Source organism: Molossus molossus, unplaced genomic scaffold, assembly GCF_014108415.1.
Source record: "Molossus molossus isolate mMolMol1 unplaced genomic scaffold, mMolMol1.p scaffold_m16_p_8, whole genome shotgun sequence".
Taxonomy (NCBI): Eukaryota; Metazoa; Chordata; class Mammalia; order Chiroptera; family Molossidae; genus Molossus; species Molossus molossus.
Genome location: NW_023425402.1, coordinates 34,588,790 through 34,611,072, shown reverse-complemented (window position 1 = coordinate 34,611,072; position 22,283 = coordinate 34,588,790). Strand labels below are relative to the sequence as shown.

Sequence of the window (22,283 nt, the reverse complement as noted above, 5' to 3'; positions counted from 1 at the left end):
AAATGACTACTTGGAGTATAGATGTCTCTATTCACTTCAAGGCAACTATAGGGGAGAAGTCTCCAGAGAAGTGAATATTCCACAGAAGAATCAGGTTCAAACATTCGCAGGTCCAGCGTATGATGTTACCAATTCATGTTAAAACCATCTTCTCTTTATTCCTCTCTCCTCATTTTGTCCTGGCAAGGAGACCACTTCACTCCTTCCCTCCTACAGAATTCCAGCCTGAAATAGGTCCTAGGTAGGGAATAACTTCTCACCACATAATAAATTACAAAGTGATTCCGGGATTCACTCATGAAGTTGTGTTTTGATTACATTACGTTTATTGAATTCAGTGGTGAAATATGTACCATACTCCAGTGGACCCAACTAGGTAAGCCTTCCTGGGAACCTTCCCTCTGCTTCATTATGAACCTATGTCCGTTTCTGTTTTGTTCTCCTATGAATATTACCGGAACCTGCAATTTCATTATATGCTTACAAACTCAAATATCTTTGGGGTATGAAGTCATCATGGAAATTCAGACATGTATAGATTGAAATAGAAAGGCCATAATTATAACTCTTAGTGTCCAGCAAAACAGTTTTTCAGGCCAGGCTTTAACGCCAGCAAATTAAAAAGTTAACTGAAACTGCTGAGGAGTTCTGCTAATCACGCCATTCTGCCTTGGACACTAGGGACAAACTTCCTTTTGGGAGGAAGTGGAAACCCCCAAAGTTGGCTTGGAGCTCCAGAAACACACGGTCCAGCTCTGGCGGTGATCCCTGGCTTTTCCAGTCCATCCGCTTAGGCTTAAATAGTATTTCAAAAAGTTCCATTGCAGTGAGATATCCTCGCTTCGACTGTTGCATCACCCTTGACGCTGACGGGGCGATGACGTCGAGGTGACGTCACGACGTCCCCGGCGCGCGCCGGCCCTGAGAGTTCCTGGTCGCTCCACCCCCGCCCAACCCGTCGCCAGGGGACGCTCGAGGGCTGGGTCTCCTTGGCAACCACTTACTCCACCCCCCTCGTCCCTTTAACCTTTAGGGTGCGCGGGCGCCGGGTCGCTCGCACTCTTTCCCCTTCCCCCTCCCCTCTCCCCAACCCCGGGGCGCGTAGCTGTCGAGGCCGGAAGCGAAGATGGCGGCGGAGGCTGCTGGCGCAGCTTCCGCGGAGCTGGTCATCGGCTGGTGCATTTTTGGCCTCTTACTTCTGGTAGGGGAGGCGCTTGGAGTTTTCCCAGTGTTTGGACTGGTGGGAGAGAGGGAGGGCCGGTCCTGCCGCTGGCCTCTCCGGGCGCGGGGGACCCTCCGCGCCCCGCCCCGCCTTTGCTGGGACTGTGGGGCCAGGGGTGCTCCTCGCGGCCGGCGACGGGGCAGCGCTCGGGGTTGGGGGACGGGACCCTGATTTCCGGTCGCTTTTGTTGTTTTTCCGGATGACGTCTAATATTGCAGGTTTCCTTTCTCGAAACTCTCGTCCATCCCTGACCTGGGCCGTGGGGCGGGTGGAGTTTGGGGACCAAGGAGACTCTGGGGTTGAGGAGGGTGTGGTGGCCTCTGCTACCCTGTGAGGCCCGAGCACAGGTGGTGGGGCAGCGGCGCCTGCTCTTTGCAGGTTCTGCAGGCGCTGGCGTTGTTGATGCAGAACCGGGCTTCCCTGTCCCCCACCATGGGGTTATTGAGTCTCCAACCTTCTTACCCCACTGTGTCATTCGGACTTGGTGACAAGAGTGTTCGTTCTGACTTCCAGGTTTCACATTCCTTTCCAGTCTGTTGGTAGGTATAGAAAGAAACCTGTGTGGGGCCAGCTGTGGTGCTCTGCTGCCAGTGTCAGGGTGTGTGTGCTCCCGCCTACCTGACCTCAGGTGCCTTCTTTCCCAGCTGTCTTATTCCTGCTTATCCCATGAGCAAAACGTGGACCCTAATGGCCCAGATGACCTAGGTTTTACTTTTCTACACTATGTTAAAACCTTTGGGCTGTTTTATTTGGGAGTTCGATTTGTTTCTTTTCCCACCCTTCCCCATTCACGCTCTTTCCTCATTTTCTTCATTCGGTCCTGTTGTTGCCTTGAGTCCCAAAGCACTTTTTAGCCACTTTGCATTATGAAAACAAACAAAATCAACCCAAACCTTGTTTATCTTCACTTCTGGAAATCAAGACTTGTTTAATTTTACTTATTAGATGCCATACGGTGCTGACAACCCGTGTAATATGTTTTGCCAGTAAATGTAACTCTACCAGAAAAAGAAAATGAAAATGTAAGAAAAGGTTTCTTTTGCTACTTCTGCTTTCCCAGTAAATAATGCTGTCTTTACACTGGAACATGCTTTACTCCTCTTGGTGAAGAAAATAGCAACCCTAAAGCTTGTCTCTGGTTTCCAAAGCCCATCCAGGCTTTTCCAGACCATTGTATTCAGTTGGTTTAGAAGAGAAAGAAGCATGTAACCAGTATCAAAGTCTAGTGGGAATATCTTGGCAGTTATCAATAAACATTTCACATATAGCAGTTGTGCAGTAAATTGCAAGAGGATGCAAACAAAAGAAACTGTGGCCTTTAAGAGGACCTGAAGAAAGGTAGGGAAACAAAAATTCTTGAAGCAGGTACTTTAAGTACTGAAAAACCAAAGTATGATTTTACAAAATAAGACTTCAGGGAATAGAGAACAATTTTGAAAGAAAGCGTAATTGAGGTAGACTTTGGATAGATGAAAGTGGGAAGGCATTTAAGTTGATTTTACAGCAGGAACAAAATAAAATGAGAAGGGAATTAAGGAGTTTGAAACTGGAGGTTGAAGTACAAAGAATTGGTAATAAGGGCCATTTAAATTTCTGCAAATTGCTTTAATTCCTGGCTTATTAGAAGAGAGCTGAGTTCTCATGTCTGCTTGAGATATGTTATTTTGGTTGAAGTATATGAAGAAAATCCAGTTTTAGTGATAAGTAGAAGCAGAGAAGTATTTTTTAGATACTTGTTCTTTAACACTACACCAAAACTCAGTAATAGAAGCTTCTTAAAGTTTAGTTGCAGTGTGGAATCTGAAACCCTATCAATGAACTTTTCATTCTGTTTCATTAAGATCCACTGGTCCATATTGTACATTGAGTGGGTATCCTCACCATGCATGGCTTCATAACATGATGCATTTGGTCATTTAGAAAACACAGATATTCCAAATATGGATATATTTTATTATATAATATCAAAAATTCACATTCATTAATCTCGCCACTGATCTCTCCAGAAGAAACCCCAGGAATAATTCTTGAGAAACATTCAAACTCAGTTTTGGATACTAGTTTTCCAAAATTCTAATTTTCTTTTGAAAGCTTGAATTTTATTATTGGCAACAAATACAATCAGTTGCTTTTCTTTTTTTTATGTTTATGTTTATTCAAGGTCACTGTTTTTTTTTTTTATCCTCACCCGAGGACATTTTTTCATTTTTTGTTCAGATAGAGTGGGAGGGAGAAAGAGGGAGAGAGAGAGAGAGAGAGAGAGAGAGAGAGAGAGAGAAACATTGATGTGAAAGGGACACATTGAGTGGTTGCTACCTGCACAACCCAACCGGGGCTGGGGACAAACTGCAACCGAGATACAAGCCCCTAGCGGGAACCGAACCCAGGTCTCTCTGAACCGCAGGCCGATGCTCTAACCCCTGAGCCAAACTGGCCAGGGCTCAGTTGCTTTTCTTGAAGTAACAAGGATTCCCTTTTGACAAAATCTGTTCATTTTGACAAAATCTGCCATATATCCAAGTCTGAATAATCATAGTCACATGTGCTTTCAAGAAAAAATGATGCTCCTTGCAAAGAGTGCCTAGCTTGGCTTCCAACTCATAAGTATTGAGGTACCCACCTTTCCTGGAGACAGCCATCACACCTTGGTTTACAGCAGCAGAACTTAAATGCATATTTCACATTTCCCCCCACGGAGTACTAAAAAGACTCAAGGGTTGAAGTTTAATAAAGTTAATTTGTATTGCTTTATTAAGCAGTTTTAAGTTAAATTGTCTTTTTTTATTTTTCCTTCTGTGATGCTCTGATGGTGAAGAATATAATTACCATTGGCGCAATTTGGTGCCATTGTCGGGACTCATGCTTAATTTGCCAGCAGTTTTACCTACCATGGCTTATGCACTGTGAGTGCAAATATCAATGTAGTGGAAAAGGAAGATGACATTTTAGTATTGTTATGAGAATAATTTTCAAATTGGAAATCCTCAAAGGGTTTTGGGACTGCCAGGGGTCTTGGGACTTAACACTTTGAGAACTGCTGCCAAGTCATCTACTAAAGAATCAGAACACTAAGATTGATAACTTTTGTGCTCTAGGGCAAGCAGAATGGACTTCAGTTTTTTGTTGTTTTTCTTGCCTCATAGGGAATTGTTAGATCTGGTTCCTCTAAGCTCATAGTCTAAGTTTACTATATAAAATCTGAACCCTTCTACTTAGTCTCCCCAAGATCCTCAATAATTTGGCCTATAACACCTTTCAAATTGTATTTCCCATTACTATACAAGACAGTTTCCATTTCTATAAAGCAAGTTTACTCTTGTTACTCAAAAGTGAAGGCATCACCTGGGAACTTGTTAGAAACACAAAACATAAGACTGTAGTCCTACTGAATCAGAATCTGCAGTTTAACAAGGTCCCAGGCAGTACGTCTGCTTATTCGTTTAACAAACTTTCCTCAATTCTTGTTCAGTGGTTCTCAACCATGACTGCTCATTAAAAACTACTTGGGAATTTAAAAAATCCTAAAGCCCAGACCAATGAAATCAGAATCTCTTGGGAGGAGTTGTGGACTGCTCTAAGGCTTTCTTTATAATTGTTAGCAAATTATATGTTAGTTTCATTTATGAACTGTTCTAAGATGTTATTCTATATGACATTTAATAATAATTGTTGCTATTTGTTAACCAGTTACTATGGCTAGGCACTGTGCTAAATTGTATATCTCATTTAATCCTTTAAACCTGCTGTGAGTATTCTTATTCCTATTTTATGAGGATTTTGGTTTATTTTATAATATAGTAATTACTGATAGATTTACCCCATAGAAACAAAAAAGCTCTTGCCCTGGCCGGTTTGGCTCAGCGGTTGGGGCGTTGGCCCGTGGACCGGAGAGTCCTGGGTTTGGTTTCCGCTAGGGCCACATACCTCGGTTGCAGTTTGTCCCTGGCCCCAGTTGGGGTTGTGTGGGTGATGGCCACTCGATATGTCTCTCTCACGTCGATGCTTCTCTCTGTCTCTTCCTCCCTCTCTCCCTTCTGCTAAAAAAAAAAAAAAAGAAAGAAAAGAAACATAAAAGCTCTTTGGTGTTCTCAGTTTTAAAACTAAAGGGATCCTAAGACTGAAAAGTTCTGGAACCTCTGACTTAACTATTTTGCCTGGGTTGATCTTTCCATGCAAGTGTGTCTGGTATTGGCCAACTACTGCCTCTGCAGTAATAACTATCACTTTAAATTTTGTGAAAGTGCAGATCTTATTGAAAACCAACAAAATTTTATTAAACATTTTGTTTTACGTAGGATAGAAAGATAAAGCCTAGCTTCTAATGACTTCAAACTAACCTGAGGAATGTTTTAGATATGTGTGAATGTATTTAAAAAGAAACCATTAAAATATTAATATGTAACATTTTATAAAAAATAACTCCACTCAGCCCTGGCTCATTTGGCTCAGCAGTTAGAGCATTGACCTGCAGAACAGAGAGTCCCGGGTTCGGTTGCTGCTAAGGGCATGTACCTCGGTTCAATTTGTCCCGGGCCTTGGTTGGGGTCACGTGGGTGGCAGGCAGTTGATGTGTCCCTCTCACGTTGATGTTTCTCCCTCTCTCTCTCCCGCTCTATCTGAAGATTAATGCAAAAAAATATCCTCAGGTGAGGATTAAAAAAAAAAGTGAGTAGTTAAAACAACTTGAATCTAGGTTTTTTCCCCTCCAATATTCAGTTTCCAAAGTATACATTTCCTTCTAATTTTATTTTTTCCTGCTGTTCTGACACCAACTGAAATGTTAGTAATATGTTAGGAATTTATATGGAACAACTTGGATGTATTTCACATGCATTTTGCTTAGTGAAAGAACATTGTGACATTCTAGAAAAAGCAAAAGCTGTAGTAACAGATAACAGATAGTGGTTGTCAAGGGATGGAGAGTGAAGAGAGGGGTCAACTACAAAATGGCAAAGGGAATTTTTCCGCATTGATGGAATTGTTCTATATCTTGATGGGGGTAGGAGAATTTGGAAGCTGTGAAACTAGTTAGGTAGATAACTAGGATACTCAGGAAGGATGTTGACAGTTGAATCTGTTAAAGAGTGAAAGGATAAAATAATGTCTATGTCCCAGAGCTCTTATACACCTTATTTAAAATAGTGGTTCTCAAGTTTCGCTCAGATTGGAATACTCAGGCATTTTGGAGTGCTGATGCTTGGAGGAGCCTCACTTTCTAATTGAATTGATTTGTGGGGAGGGTATAAGGGTATTCAAAAACTGCCCAGGTGATTCTAACACACAGCCAAGGTTGAGAACCACTGATTTAGTATCTATCTGTAATCTATAATTGAGTAGAACATAGGTTCTCAAAATGTAATCCCTGCATCAGCAGCAGGCTCACCTGGGAAGTTGTTACAAATGCACATTTTTTGGCCCCACTTCAGACCTCTTGAATCTGAAACTCTGGGAGTGGAGTCCAGCAGTATGCTTTAATAAGTATTCCAAGTGATTCTGATGTTACCTAAAGTTAGAGAATCAGGGGACTGAATTCCTATACTCTGTGTTAATTAGTAGAAAGGCATTGGTAACTATTAAGAGTACCTGTTTGATTAGAGATGTCAATCTCAGAACCTCTCTGAGTGTACTTTTTGCACTGGAAAGTTCCTTGCAATGCACATGTATCCATTTCCAGTGTGCACTTTTTTTTTGAATTTAAATATACTAAATTTGAATTGTAGTATATTGGTGTGATTATTGGCAGTTAGTCTTTAGCTGAATGGTACTCTTGAACTCTCTTAATGGGGCAGAATTAGTGTCAATTCAAGTTATATTCTATAGTGCTTCGATAGGATAGAACATCTAGTTATATCTCTTTTAGGCTGGAGAGCTATGTTGGGAAAAAGTATTCAAAGCTAGTTATAACCATGACATTGTGTGAAACCATTAATGGTTTCACTGTGTTCTGTGAGGATATATGTAACTGAGCACTGTTATCGTTGACTTTTACTTTTTAAATTTTTTTAAATTTTTTATCTTTGTACCTTAGTGAGGTTGTACTGCCTTCATGAAATAGACCTTGAAAATGATCAATCCTAAATTTATAAGGGATAGTGGACATTTTTTTGCATATCTAAAAGAACCTTTACTTAATATATAGTTTCCCATTGGAAACCTTCAAATACATGCTAAAATCAGTTTTAGGGAATGCATAGGGCAATAACAAAACATTTCTTTTTGTTCTATTTCAGGCTATTTTGGCATTCTGCTGGATATATGTTCGTAAATACCAAAGTCAGCGGGAAAGTGAAGTTGTCTCCACCATAACAGCAATTTTTTCTCTGGCAATTGCACTTATCACATCAGCACTTCTACCAGTGGATATATTTTTGGTTTCCTATATGAAAAATCAAAATGGTACATTTAAGGTAATTTTTATACTATACGATTTTGTTCCTTTCAAATTCTTGGCAATTAAGTGTTCAGGTTTAGCAGTCCAGTTTATTTTGTGCTTTATTGTTGTCTTTGGGAGTAAATGAGAATGGAAATGCAGCAGAGCAGCTGAGAATGGGACAACTATCATGGAAGACTAGAAACAGACTATTGAATGACAGAACTATTCATTTGACAACCCTCCAAATTTGAAGAATGCCTTTTGTTAACCTGAAAATTTATTAATTGTAGTAGGCTTTAATTTTATGCCTCTCATAGTTTAAAGTTTATTTGACTTGATTTTCATTAAGGCACTAAATAAATAATTTAGAAGGGCTTTTGTTAGTGGCAGATTAGAAACTTAATTCATATTGAGCATTTCGAGTCAGTGTGGTATAGTGAAAAGACCACTAGAGTGGGAATTATAAGACCTGAATTCTAGTCTTGGCTCTTCACTGTCTGGAATGTATCTTTGGCCAAATCAGTTAACTTTTCTAAACTTCAAGTTTCTCCTTTTTTTGGAGGTGGGAGTTTTTATTTTTAAATGAAGGGTTTTAGACTGGAAGATTTCTTAGTTCCCTTTCTATTATACAGATTACTTTAAGTTTCTTATTAGTATAAACTTCTTTGAGGCAGGAACTGTGTCTTATTTATTGTTGTATGCCCAGTGTCTAACACACATGTAGGTGCTTAAATATTTGAATGAAATATTATTTCAATTATCTCAATAATTCATAGTTATAAAATAAGTTCCCGAATTCAGCCAACTGGGCTTAAATAATTTGAAACTGTTTTTGTGGTTAAATTTAGATATATTTTGATTTTTGTGAAAACTTCACTTATTTTCTATAGGTCTTCATTTAGCAAGTATTTAATTGAGCGCTTAGTATGTGCCAAATACTATATGAACTAATAACTGTTGAGTATTTACTATGTGTCATACTCTGTTTTAAATGGTTTACATATATTATCTGCCTTTAATCTCCCAAAAAACCCTATGAGGTTGATAGTATTATCTGTGTTTTTATGGGCAAGAAACCAGGGTTTGGAGAAGTGATGTAATCTATCTGCAGCTCGTAAGTGCTATAGCCAGGATTTGAAGCTCTGCATTCTGGCTCCAGAGCTCTTTGTTCACCAGGTTCTTTATCTGCATCTGTATTTTAGTATTATCCCTTGTATAATTACTATTTGAATAGGATATTTTTAGTTTTGAATTTAGAATATTTGATTTGTTTAGGTTTTGTGGGAATATGTTTTCATCTTGAAATTTCTAAGGTAAGTGTTTTCATGAAATTACAAACTTTCTTTTAGATTATGTGGTTGTTCTGGGACTATGCTTAATTTAGTAGTAGCCACTTTCTGGGTACTAGTTTTTGTTTTTTAATCTGTAAGATTGTATTGTACTTGCTTGAGCAAGACTTTAAGAATTTACCCACTTAAAGAGGCAAAACTATTACTTGTTTTATTAAATATCCCCCTAAGAGAAGAAAATACATAACTGCAGTCAAAGTGCTTACATTATATTTGTTAAATCTAAATGTGGCACCATAATTAGAAGGGAAAATTTCATGTTAAAGTTTTTCTTCCACTTTTAAAAAAACATTTTTCTTTCATTATTAAGGTATTATTTATTCAGCAATTGTATGTTCTCTTTTTTTCTACTCTTCATTTACTTAGTTGTCTTTATTTAGTTATGTTTGCTTTTTAGCCAACTCAGAGCTTAGATGATATGTCAGTCTTTTCACTCAATACTTTGATACCCATTTTTTACTACATTTTAAAACATCTTTTGTTTTTCTGTTCTGTTTCTTTCCTTTTCCTCTTTCTCCTCTTCCACCTCATCCTCCTTCTCCTCTTCTTCTTCTTCTTCCTCTTCTTCCTCCTCCTCTCCTCCTCCTCCTCCTCCTCCTCCTCCTCCTCCTCCTTCTTCTCCCTTCTCCCTTCTCCCTTCCAGGGGTTAGTGACATTCACAAGAGTTTTCATTTGAACCTGACTTATGCTAACTTCCAAAGGTAGAACTGAAAAGACTTTTCAAGAGCTTTTTCCCAATAGATTGTAGAATTATTTTCACCAGAAAATTATTGATGAATTCATGTGAGGTAATTAGTGAAAGATAAGTACAAGTATTTAAGAATTAGTTCTTCAGACTTTATTTTTATTTCTTTTTTTAATCCTCACCTGAGAATATTTTTCCATTTATCTTCAGATAGAGTGGGAGGGAGGGAGAGAGGAAGAGAGAGAGAGAGAGAGAAACATCAATGTGAGAGGGACACATCAATTGGTCGCCTCCTGCACAACCCCATTGGGCTGGGAATGAACCGCAACTGAGGTTCGTGGCCTTGGCCGGGATCGAACCCGGGACTCTGATCTGTGGGCTGACTCTCTAACCGCTGAGTGAAACTGTCCAGAGCAGTTCTTCAGACTTTATGACATAATTGTAAATTTAGAGTAAAAGTCTGCACAAGTGACTTTAATGTATCTGACCCGTATTAGTTGGGATAAATGTACAAGTTACATTGTTTTTTCATTATGAATTATGTTATATCCTAATGTACATCTTATTCCTAAACGAATATATGTATTCTCTAACTTTCTTGATTTTTTTACCTCAAATATTGAAGCCTCTAAACTGATTATGGACTTGCTGATAAGGTGTAATTATTTGGGAACTCCAGATGTCAGTGATGGCTAACAGTGGTCCGAGGAACAGAGGGTGCCCAGGCTTTTCTATCTGTAGGTAGTCCATAGTACTTTCTCTATTTTGTTTTGGTTACATACCTTCCTAGCTCTCTCTTCCTTCTTTTTGGCAAGGCCATGTTGTAATAATATTTGAGTTGTTTCCTTTGACTTTTTTCAGCACATGGTACTATGAATAATTTTAGCCAGATGATTTTTTTGTTTCTCATTTTTGTGTGTGTGAAATAACTATATAGAGAAAAATAACTTTAAAGAATAGCTAGAAGGCCCTGGCCAGTGTGGCTTAGTTGATTGGGCATTGTCTAGAGCATCAAAAGGTTGCTGGTTCAATTCTGGGTGGGGGCACATACCCAGCTTTCAGGCTTAATCCCCAGTAGGGGGCCATGTAGGAGGCAGTGCTCTCATGTTGATATTTCTCTCTTCTCTCCTCCTCTCTCTCTAAAAATCAACAAACTAGTCTTTTAAAGAAATAGCTAGAAGTATTCTATTACATTGTCTTGTATAGTTGGCCAGTAACTTCAGATAGCAATATACACAAAGTATGCTAATAAAAGAAAATCAGAAATTGATAGTAATGTGAACAAATATTCTTTATTTTATACAATGTGTAAAATTAAAATTTGTAGATTGGATATGGTATCAAAACATTTAATTTTTTTAAATATGTTTTAAAACATTTTTTTTTTTTAGAGAGCGAGGAAGGGAGAGGGGGAGGAGGAGAAAGAGAGAGATTGTTGATCAGTTGCCTCCTGTACACACCCCAACCGGCAATAGAACTCGCAACTTGGGTAGGCCCTGATGGAGAATCCAGCATCCACCCTTTGGTGCACGGGATAACGCCACCCCAACTGAGCCACACCAGCCAGGGACATTTAATGTTTTGCTAGTTAAAATATTCATATTTTACTTCCTTCTACCAGTGATTAATCTGGCCTGTTATTAAATATCAGGATTGAACTATCTCCTAGTGCTTCAATCCTACTCTCAAATGGTGATAGTTGTATCTTGAGAACTTCGTACTTTTCATTGCACCTAAATATATTCACTTAATATTTATTAAGCACATAATATATACCTGATAAATCTGAGTGCTAGAGATAAACGATGAAAACAAATGAGGCTGCTAATCTCATGGCGTTTACCTACTGTAAAACTAGACCAATAATAAACAACAAAACAAGCTAACTTTGTGATAAATTCTACGAGGAAATATAACAGATTGATGTGAGAATGTAATTAGTTGTGGGTAATTTAGATAGGCGGATTGGAAGGCCAAATTGTGAAGTAGACCAGACTGCTGAGATTACTTGAGACTGGAACAAGGAGCAGCCAGTCAGGTGAAGATCCAGAGGGAGTGCCTCTAGGGAAAGAGGATCAGCAGGTGTAGAGGCCTTTTGGCTGAAGTGTGGTGTTGGGGCTTGTGCTTTGGTACTAGCTGAGATCAAGAGGAAGGTGAGGACCAGATTGTTTATGACTTTAAGTCATGTTAATAAGTTTAGGTTTTTTTTATAACTGCAATGTGAAATTAATGAAGGTAAAAGATAAAGGTGCATTGAATTTGAGTGGTGCTAGTAGAGAAAAATTATTAAAATTGGTATATATTTTGGAGATAGAACTGCTTGGATTTGCTAATGGATTAGATATGGAGGGGGAAGGGAAAACGAAGTTAAAGCACTGATGCCTGGGTTTTTGTACACCTTAAAACAATAGGGAAGCCTGGAGGAATAACGGCATATGCATGCACATGGACAGGTGACTGAATGTATAAAAAAAGTTGTATTCAGGGTAAGTTACCTTCAAAATCCCTGTTATATACATTCAAATGGAGGTGTCAAGTACAGAGTTGAAGCTTCAGGGTTGGAGTGAAGTATTTGGAAGTCATCAGCATATGGATGTTATTTAGACATGTGGACTGACTAGTAACTGGGGAGACTGAGTAGTCAGAGAAGGCCTTGGACCATGGAATAGAGTACTCAGTTTGTAGAGACCAGCTGAAGGGGAAAGGCTGTAACCTAAAAGGAAGAAAAACAGAAGAGGGAGGCTATGACAATCAGGAGAAGAATTCGTTTCAGGGGCATAGAAGGCTAGCTCTTTTGAATGATGTTGAGAAGTGAAGTGAGAGAGGTGGAAAAGTGACTTTTGTTTTTGGTCAGTGGTGACCAAAGAGCATGAAGAGTAATTTCAATGAGTCAAATGTAGTTCTGGGTTGGGCGAAGTGTTTCAAAATATCACCTGAAGAATGGGACAGGGAATTTTCTATATGTGTCTCATTACATTTTTTTAAAAATGGAATTAATACCCTTTTCCTTTTTTTTTTTTTTTTTTGTAATGTTCTTCTTTAATATTCTCTATTTAGTGTTCTTGATTGTTTCACATTTTTTGGGGGGTGTTAAATGACTGAAGTTCTTTTTGGTCTCTACTCTTGGAGGGGGTAGTTTATAAAATGTATCAAGGGCATAGTAGTACTCAAAATGTGGAACAAGGAAGGTTTCATAAACTAAGCTCTTGACAGTACATCAGATACCTTGGAGGCAAGACAGTATATAAAAGCCAAACACACTAATAGTTCTTGAGTGATGTTGTATATTTTACACATAGTTTTAGCTTTAAAATAGTAACCGTAATACTCTCTTCTTGGCACAAGATTTGGTTAAACAAAAGAGCATTGCAGTGTGAAAGATACTAACTTTCAGTGAATCTTTGGCTTTAAATTACCTTCAGTCTCTCTACATTTATTTAAAAAAAATTTTTTTTTTTTCTGAGGTTGGGGTCTTGTTCAATTTTAAAGATTAACTCTTAAGAGATTTTCAGTAGGTAAGTTAATACCTCATGGAGTTGTCTTGGAAATTGGTAGAGAGTTTGCATAGGGATAGATGTAGTTATCCTGTTTCAAACAATCTTCAAGTTTCAGTAATCTTAAACTGTATAAACAATCACTAAAGAAACATAGCTTTTAGGAGCCAAAGCTTTGTTTGTGTACATACTTATTTAGATACTTGAAACATGGATGAAAAATTTTCCAATCATTGCATAGAATTCTCCCCAGTGCTTTTCCATTCTATGTGGTGAGCACTACTTACACTTTCTTTCCATTTTTCTGATGTGTATGGGTGTTTCTTTCAATACATTTTTTAGACAAGACTGTTAAAACTGTTGGTTGCAACTTGTTCTGCTGCCCTGCACCCCCAAATTACTTTCTGGATATCTACCTATGCCAGTTTATATATATTTCATTATTTTTAATGTCTATATGATATTCCACGTTATGAATGTGCAGTAATACATTTTATTGTTTCTCCCCAGGCATGTAGATTGTCTTCAGTTGTGTATGTGTGTTTTTAAAAATATTTTAAACAATGCTACCCTGAATATTGTTGGGTAAAGGGCTCATGGTGAAAAATCAATAAACATTACTTGGTGTAGGCTGGAATTTAGGGATATAATGATTAGCAAGCATACAAGTGCCTATGTACTTGACATTCTGCAAAGAGGTGAGCTTTCTCAAAGTGTGTGTACCTCAGCAGAGGTACCTCTACCTCCTCTTCTTAAAGGGCAAGCAGAAGAATGATCTTGCAGGTAGAACACTGTGGACTTGGATTCCAAGAAATGTGATCTTTGATACATGTTGTGCATGGGGCTCTAGGATATTCTGGTTGCTGAACACCTGGAGTATGTAATTGTGATTGGGTGCAGCTCCTCCTACTGTGTGGGAGGGGAGACCCATTTGGGCTAGCTTGTTGCCAGACAACCCAATAAGAGATCTTAGAGTCATTCATTGTATAGTACTACTGGTCTTAAAACACATCTATGTAATTATAGCTGTCCTGATTTATGTGACTCTTTTTAGGATATAATCCATCAAAAAACATCCAGGTTATAGACCACCTTTCTTACTATTACTGTGTAGGAAATGGCTTTTCTTCCACATTTGCCACTATTGGATATTATTAATGTTTTGAATTTTGCATTTGGGTAAGTGAAAGGTTAACTGTAATAATAGATTTTTGTTTTCTTCTTCTGTTTTTTAATCCTCACCCAAGTATATTTTTTTAAATTTATTTTCAGACAGAGTGGGAGGGTGAGAGAGAGAGAGACAGAGAGAAACATCGATGTGAGAGAGACATATTGATTGGTTGCCTCCTGCAAGACCCCTACCAGGGCCGGGGACCGAACCGCAATCAAGGTATGTGCCCTTAACTGGAATTGAACCCGCAACTCCTTGGTTCGTGGGCCTAAGCTCTAACCGTTGAGCCAAACTGGCCAGGGCTAGATTTTTGTTTTCTTAATAAAGTTGAGTAATTGGATAAATTCTTCATTGTTGGTCTTATTAAAAAATATTTCTATCTCGTGATTTTTAGATGACTTTTAGAATCAGCATGTTAAAAATACCCCCCTACTAATTGGTATTTTGATTGGCAATGTATAGATTTTATGGATTAATTAGGAGGCATTTAATATTTACAATCTTTTCATGTGGGAACATGTGCTTTCCATTTATTTAGATCTTTTTAATAGTCTACTATTGTTAATTTTCATCATATAGTTAACATAAATTTTTTGTTTAACGTATTAAGTTTCTTATAGTCTTAATTGCTATTGGAAAAATACTATTATTGTGTATCATGTGTCATGGTTTTGCATTTGTGGTGCTAAATTTGGACTTTCTATATTTTTGTTCTTTTAGGTGCTTATCAGTAAGAAATTTATAGGTCTTTATTGTTAGAGGTATTCATAGGTTAAAAGCAAAGAAAAGGAAAGAAATCTGAATTATTTTAGAAGAATTAAATGTGGATACCTTTCCTTAATCCTTTTAGTGGGATTTGATACTGACTTGACCTCCGAAATTATATGGAAGAAAAATTGGCCTACATATACTAATTTGAGCCTTGCTAGTTAATAGCAGTGACCAGTCACTTAGACTCTCCAGGTTTAATTTTTCAAATGTATCAAATTTATGATATTCAGTAAAAAGACTTGCCATTATACCTTCATTCTGACTTATTAATGTACATACTTTTTATTTAAAAAGATGAATTTGAATGAATTTTCTAAGTTAAATTACTAATTTAAAGAACACTTGTGTGAATGAATTTAAAGGAGCTTAGATTGATGATTTTAGGTATTCTTTCTTTTTTATTAAATTAATTTGGGTGACACTTGTTAACAAAATTATATAGGTCTCAGGTGCACAATTCTACAACACATCATCTGTACACTGTATTGTGTGTTCACCACCCCAAGTTAAGTCTCTGTCCATCACTATTTATCTTTTTTGGTATTTTTTAATTGATTTTTTTTTTTTAAGAGAGAGAGGAAGGGAGGGAGTAAGGGAAAGAGAGAGAGAGAGAGATAAAGAGAAAGAAAGAAACATTCATTTGTTGTTCCACTTATTTATGCATTCATTGGTTGATTCTTGTATATGCCCTGTGATTAAACCCACAACCTTGGCATATCAGAATGATGCTCTAACCAACTGAGCTAGTCAACTAGGGCATCTTTTAGGTATTTTTAAATATATGCTCAAATATCTTCTTTAAAATACAAATCATATTTGTCACTCTGCATAAAAATTCATCACTATTTTCCCATGCCCTTAGGACAAGCCCAAAATACTTAGAATGACTCGCTAGTCCTTCAAACCTACGTCCTTTCCCTCTTCCTTCACTCTACCTGCTTTCTCTTACCTTTCCAAAAGCTCTGGTGAATCTATGTTTAGCTTTTTAAAGTTTTTTTTTTTTCTTTTTTCAAAATCTCCATATATGTTATCTTTCTTCCCTCCTTCCTACTTTTTTTTCCCTGAGAAAGACCTCTCTTCCTTCAGGTCTCAGTTTAGAGTTATTTTGGGACACCATTCCTGATCTGTAGTCCCAGTTAGGTGCTTTCTGTTTATATGTGTTTCCCCAAAACTATGTTATCGCTCAGCATCTACTTGTTTGTCACTTTTTGAAGGCACAGACCATACCTGTTTGAGTCGGTACGTTTCTAAGTGACCTTCAGTCATATTGAAAATTAATTATTGTTAAACAAATGTATGTTTCATTAATATTTCTATTTCCTTTTTGTTCTAGGACTGGGCTAATGCTAATGTCAGCAGACAGATTGAGGACACTGTATTATATGGTTACTATAGTAAGTATCTTTCAGTTTCATTTCCTTATGTGGGCTGCTAACCAAAATATAGAATAAAGCTACATGTAAACTTTTAATTTTGAGATTACTGTTTGACACCAGGAATAAGTAATATAGCATTCATTTTCACAATCCTGAAACTTCTTTTACCTACTTTGCTTCATATAGGTTCATTTGAAGCACTTCTTTGTAGAGGTTTTAGTCAAATTACTTTAAACCTCAGGTCTCTTCCTTTGTTACCACTACCAATTTCCCACGTGCACTCTTGATTTAAAAATTCTTAGTTTCCTAGCAATTTTTAAAAATATTGACACTAGTACAGTGCTCTCTCTGGGGAATTTATAGCATTGACTTTACTGTACTGTGGAGAGCCAGTTTAATCCAGGGGATTATGGTTGATTGGTTCTTCTCTCCCTCACTTCCTTTCTCTTCCTTCCCTAATGCTGGATTATAAAAGCTTTATAATCAACCACCTAAATATTTCCAATTTTTTTTTCTTTTAATAAACATGAGATTGAGCTTTTATGAAAATGTGTAAGTGCTGAATTAGGAAAGGGATACCATTAAAAAAAATTTTTTTTTTTCAACACTAAATCAAGATGGTGAATGAGATTTTAGTAGGACACTAACTTGGAAATTGAAAAACATCTGCGGACGTTTCTATTGATGGATAATATTTTAAAAATATTTTATTGGTTTTTTAATTTAGCTACCTTGACTCTAACTTTTGCCTTTTCTCTTGATCTAACGTAGGACCTATGAAATTCTTTCCTTTTGATACAGATTTTAGAAGTGTTTTTATGGTATTTTAATAGAATTTATATTTCTGATGAATAAATTATATATTATAAAATTTAAATTTAATCTATTAAGTTAAAACTTTTGAAATGGTACTATATTAAATGAAATATTGCCTTTTCAATACAAATTTATTAGAAGATATAAATTGCATCTTCAAAAACAATTTTGAGGGAATAGGCCTGTTATGTGACATTGAAGTGTATTTATGCTGTAGAACATGTGACAAGATCTGCCAACTTTTATCTTAGTGTATAGTCCAGGTTCATAAGGCTCATAAGGCATATCTTATCATTGAAGCCAGGGACTACAGGATTGATCTATTATAACCAAGGTTACAAAGACTTCTGATAAAGACTTATAAACTGGAATATTAATTCATGTAGCCTTTTCAGTTGGTTTCATGGAGAGAATTAAGCCTATAGGAAATTATTTTAGTGAGGTTTTTTTTTTTTTTTTTTTTTTTCCCCAGTCCTCCTAAGGATAGTGTGTCCCCTAGAATCATTTTAAATGCATGGGAGCTAAGTTAATCAGTGTATAGATGACTTAGGTATTTGGGTTTGATTCTCTGTAGAGCTTGGGTTGTAGTGGGAAATATAACTATCTTGAGATAGGATAATTAAGACACTGATCTAGGGAAGAAATTTGCATGAAAAGCCAAATTATGAATAGAAGATTTCTTGATGACCATGGAAAGCAGGAAGATTTAATTTGATGATGTTTCCAGATGTTAAAGATCATCTTATTAGTGAGTGGCATAGTCCAAAGTCGATATTATTTTCTAAGCTAGTCCTGCTTGTCATTAATGAGCTGTGCTTTGATAAATAGTTCTGAGGATGTTATGTGTGGGAATGTTTAGCAGCACTGAACCCCCAGGTCAGTTTCAAAAAAAATCATCTGGGGACCTTTTAAACAATACTGATGCTATAGTACATCCATAGAGATTCTGATTTACCCTTGCATTTTGTTACTATCCCCACTATTCTTATAAAAATGTTTGTATATTGGAATGATGTAAAGCTCAAGGTGGTAGATTCAAGTTTTCAAAAAAATTTAATGTTCTCTTGAAAGCTCAGGTTTTATCACTGGCAAAAAATACTTTCACTTATTTTCTTTGAAGTGACAGGCTCACTTTATTCATTTTTCAGAAGGTTGGCCCAGTATTCAAGTCTGGATAACCATTGCTTGTCTATCAGTTATTTTTTCAGGTAAAAATGGTGTTTTTTGAAAAAAAAGTGACTAGTGCAGCTCACAACTGAAACAACAGAAGTGCCTCTTACAAGTATGCTTTATGTGTACTTCCCTTCACAAAGAATATTAAAAAGTTGTATATTCAAGGGTAGACATCCAGTAGAATTATTACTGCTTCAGCGGGACTTTCCTGAATAAAAGTGCTCCCGCTGGTGAGAGCTTGGTAGTGAAGAATATAATAGCTGAAGAGTGGAAAGGCAAACATCTTAATATTATTATAAAAATAATTTTCATGTTGCTAATACCCTGAAAGGATCTCTGCTAATCCTAAGGTCTAGAAACTACATTTTAATGAACCTTCTATTACAGTAATGGAACTTTGGGTGATTTTTTTTCCGTAAAATTTGCAGAAGTCAGGTGGATAGCTGCTTCTGCCCACTGGAAACTCCCCAGCTGTTGATTGGTTAGTAGTCCTCAGTTTACTGAAGCTGCTTACAAAGGAGATAGTTTCTTGGAGTTTGTTGAAGGAAGAGAGGGTGACTTTTTTTGTTGTTGTTGTTTGTTTTATTTCTGTCCCTTTGCCCTATAATTATGGGGATTCTGTTCTCAGAAGGAGACTTCCTCATTTGAAGATACCGTGCCCAACCCAGAAACAATAAGGATTCATTCCTTTTTTTCTTTTTTGAATATTTGTATTTTTCTTCATATATGTCTTCAAACTTCTCTGTTATTTTCTTTTAAAAAACTGTTTTAATCTGACTGTTTTGTTCTCAGTCTGTTTTAATCGTATGTTTGGGCCTCTTATGCAATCTTTTATCTTTTATGTATGTGTTTAGTCTTTTATCTGAGTTCTATTTTTGTTTCAAAATGGTTTTAACCTTTAGATTTTTACCTTTTATTGTAATTTATTATACATGTTTACTTTATTCTAATGTACTCTCTAACCTGCTTGAAATTTTTAGTTTTTATTCTTTCACCATCTACTTTTGTTTTTAAATGGATTTTTCTTTTACCTAATATATTTTTTTAACTTCTTGTTTTGATTTTGCTTGAATGCAGGATATTTAGAAATGGGGAGGACTCAAACCATAAGTGGGAATTATTCAAGGTTATTGTGTTTAACTTTTCTGTGGTTGTCCTATCACTTCTTCCTAGATGCTCTTTCTCCTCTTAACACCAATTCTAGGGCCATTATTATTATTATTTTTTCTTTATTGATTTGAGAGAGAGAGAGAGAGAAAGAGAAATATCAACGAGAGAGAACATTGATTGGCCACCTCTTGCATGCCCCCCACTGGGGACCTGGCCCACAACCCAGGCATGCGCCCTGACTGGGAATCAAACTGGTGACCTCTTGGTCCATGGGCCGATGATGCTCAAACACTGATCCACACCAGCCGGGATAGGGCTATTCTCTTTTGTGTAGATAAATATTGAATCATATAGTATGTACTGTTTTCTGTTTGGCTTCTTTAGTGCTCAGCGTTATATTTAAGATTCCTCTGTATTGTTGCAGGTCAGCGTACTGTGGTGCTTCTCATTGCTTTATAATATTTCATTGTAATAACATACCATAGTTTGTTTATCCATTCTAAAATTGGTGATCAGTTGGGTTGTTCATGTTTTGGCTATTTCAAATACTGCTGCTATGAGGATCTTGTATAGTAAAGAACTTTACTGGATTGTTTTCCATTGTATGTATGCTCTTATTTCACACAATCCCATATTGTTATGTGTTTAAGTTCGTACTTTTTTCCATTAAATAGTTCTGTAGTGAAAATATGAGTGTGTGTCAAAGTGTATGCTTATTTTTATGCCAGGCTTTCTGAGCACCTAAATTTCTCCTTGCTGCCTATTGGCTAATTGCTCAAAAATTGTATCTGAAGTCTTTACTATGTGTTTTTGAACTTAAGGTTTACAACCTCCTAGTGTTTAATTTGAGAAGAGTACTGTGGGACATGAAGTCATTTAACTTCTCTGTGATTTCTCCATCTGTGAAATGACAATAGAGCAGTACCTACTTCATAGTGTATTTAGTGTGTTGAATATATGGGTAGTGCTAAATAGGTGTTATTTGCTGTTGTTTTAATTTAAATCAGCTAACAATGCAAGAGAAATAAACCTTTTCAGTGCATTGAAATGGGAAAATTAAAATATTGAAAGAATTGACCTGGTATTTTATTAAATTTACATCATTTTGAGCCTTTATTTTCTTGAAAACATCTCCAATATATTTTATTGCTTTTCCAGACAAGATAGAGAGATTGGGACTAATTTGGGGGATTGTTTTTTGATTTAGGTCTGTAATAGTCTTTTTAATGAGGTAACAGTTGTGTCCTATATCCTGCTTTCTCTATGCCCCTTTTTCTTATATAAATGATTTAAAATTTTTTCAATTAGAGTAGACATAACATCATTATATTAGTTTCAAGTGTATACTGCAGTGATTAGACATTATGTAACTTACCAAGTGATCATCCCGATAAATCTCACACCCATCCTCTACCCCTTTCTAAAAGAATGTTCTTTACCACAGGCAGAATTTTCTAAGTGGTTTCTGCATAGATTTGTATTCTCTAGATAATGAATTCTTGAGATTTAGTGGCCTAAGAATTTGTTTCCAAGCGGGAATAAGAAAACAAGTGCTTTTCTGAACTTGTACCTAGTGAGATTTGCACATTCTTTTTCTTAACAAACTACTGATTTGTCAAATGAGTATCATAAACCTTACTTAACACTGTAGGAGAGAGAGATACATGCTCTTGATTTTCTTTTTTACATTCCTGGTTGTGTTTTTTTTTTAAATGTTTTCATTGATTTTAAAGAGAAAAGAAAGGAGCGAGAGAGAATAACACATTGATTGGCTGCCTCCTGCAAGCCTCCTACTGGGGATTGAGTTGCAATACGGGCATGTGCCCTGACCAGGAATTGAACTGGGAGACCTTCTGATGCATGGGATGATGATCAACCAACTGAGCCACACTGGCCAGAATGCTGGTTGTGCTTTTTGAGTGCCTTTGCTGGGTTCTATCATATATTTAAACAAATTATACTAATCTTTCACAAACCCTTTACATATACAAATTCTATAAATAGAGGAGGAAACACTTCCCAACTCATTCTGGAGGCCATTATTACTCTGACACAAAATCAGACAAAGATATCACAAGAAAGGAGACTATGGGCTAAGAACCCTCATGAACATAGATACTAAATCTTTAAAATTTTAGGAAACTAAATTTAGCATCACATATTATATACCATGACAAAGTGGGATTTGTCCTAAGAATGAAAGGTTTGTTTAATAGCCAAAGATCAGTTCATGTAACATACTATATTTAATAGAATAAAAACCACAGAATCATCTCAATAGATATGAAAAATCATCTATTTTTACAAAATACACCATCCATTACTGATAGAAATTCTCAGCTAACTAGTTGCAGAAGGGAAAATCCTTAATCTGAGAAAGGTCATCTATGAATAACCTATTGCTAATTTTATGCTTGGTAGTGAAAGACTGAAAACTTCTCCTCTAAGATTAGGAACAAGGCAAGAATGCCTTCCTTCACCAGCGCTGTTCAACATAATGGCGATTGTAGCCAGTGCACTAAGTCCAAATAAATAAATAAATAAAGGCATTCAAATTGAGAAGGAAGAATTAAGACTCCTATTTTCTTAGTTGACATGAAATCTGACAGGTATACAATCTTAAGGAATTATATAAAGACAAATAGAACCAATAAGCAAGTTTAGCAGGGTCACGATCTGCAAGGTCAATATGAAAATTAGAAACGGAGAATTGAAATAAAATGAATAAAACAGTTCCATTCAC

At 36.7% G+C, this 22,283-nt stretch overlaps 1 protein-coding gene across 2 annotated transcripts in view; it reads left to right on the top strand.

The window, feature by feature from the left end:
* Nucleotides 1-1,003: 1,003 nt before the first annotated feature.
* LMBRD1 (LMBR1 domain containing 1) overlaps nucleotides 1,004-22,283 on the top strand; it is a 94,312-nt gene continuing 73,032 nt past the window's right edge. The window contains exons 1-4 of one of the 2 annotated variants that reach the window (XM_036248191.1): nucleotides 1,097-1,201; nucleotides 2,168-2,244; nucleotides 7,453-7,629; nucleotides 16,399-16,459. In XM_036248191.1, coding sequence (XP_036104084.1) covers nucleotides 7,603-7,629; nucleotides 16,399-16,459 — 88 coding nt within the window. In that variant the 5' untranslated portion in view covers nucleotides 1,097-1,201; nucleotides 2,168-2,244; nucleotides 7,453-7,602. Of the gene's footprint in view, nucleotides 1,202-2,167; nucleotides 2,245-7,452; nucleotides 7,630-16,398; nucleotides 16,460-22,283 lie in introns of both variants that reach the window. The other variant, XM_036248190.1, reaches the window with a different exon arrangement.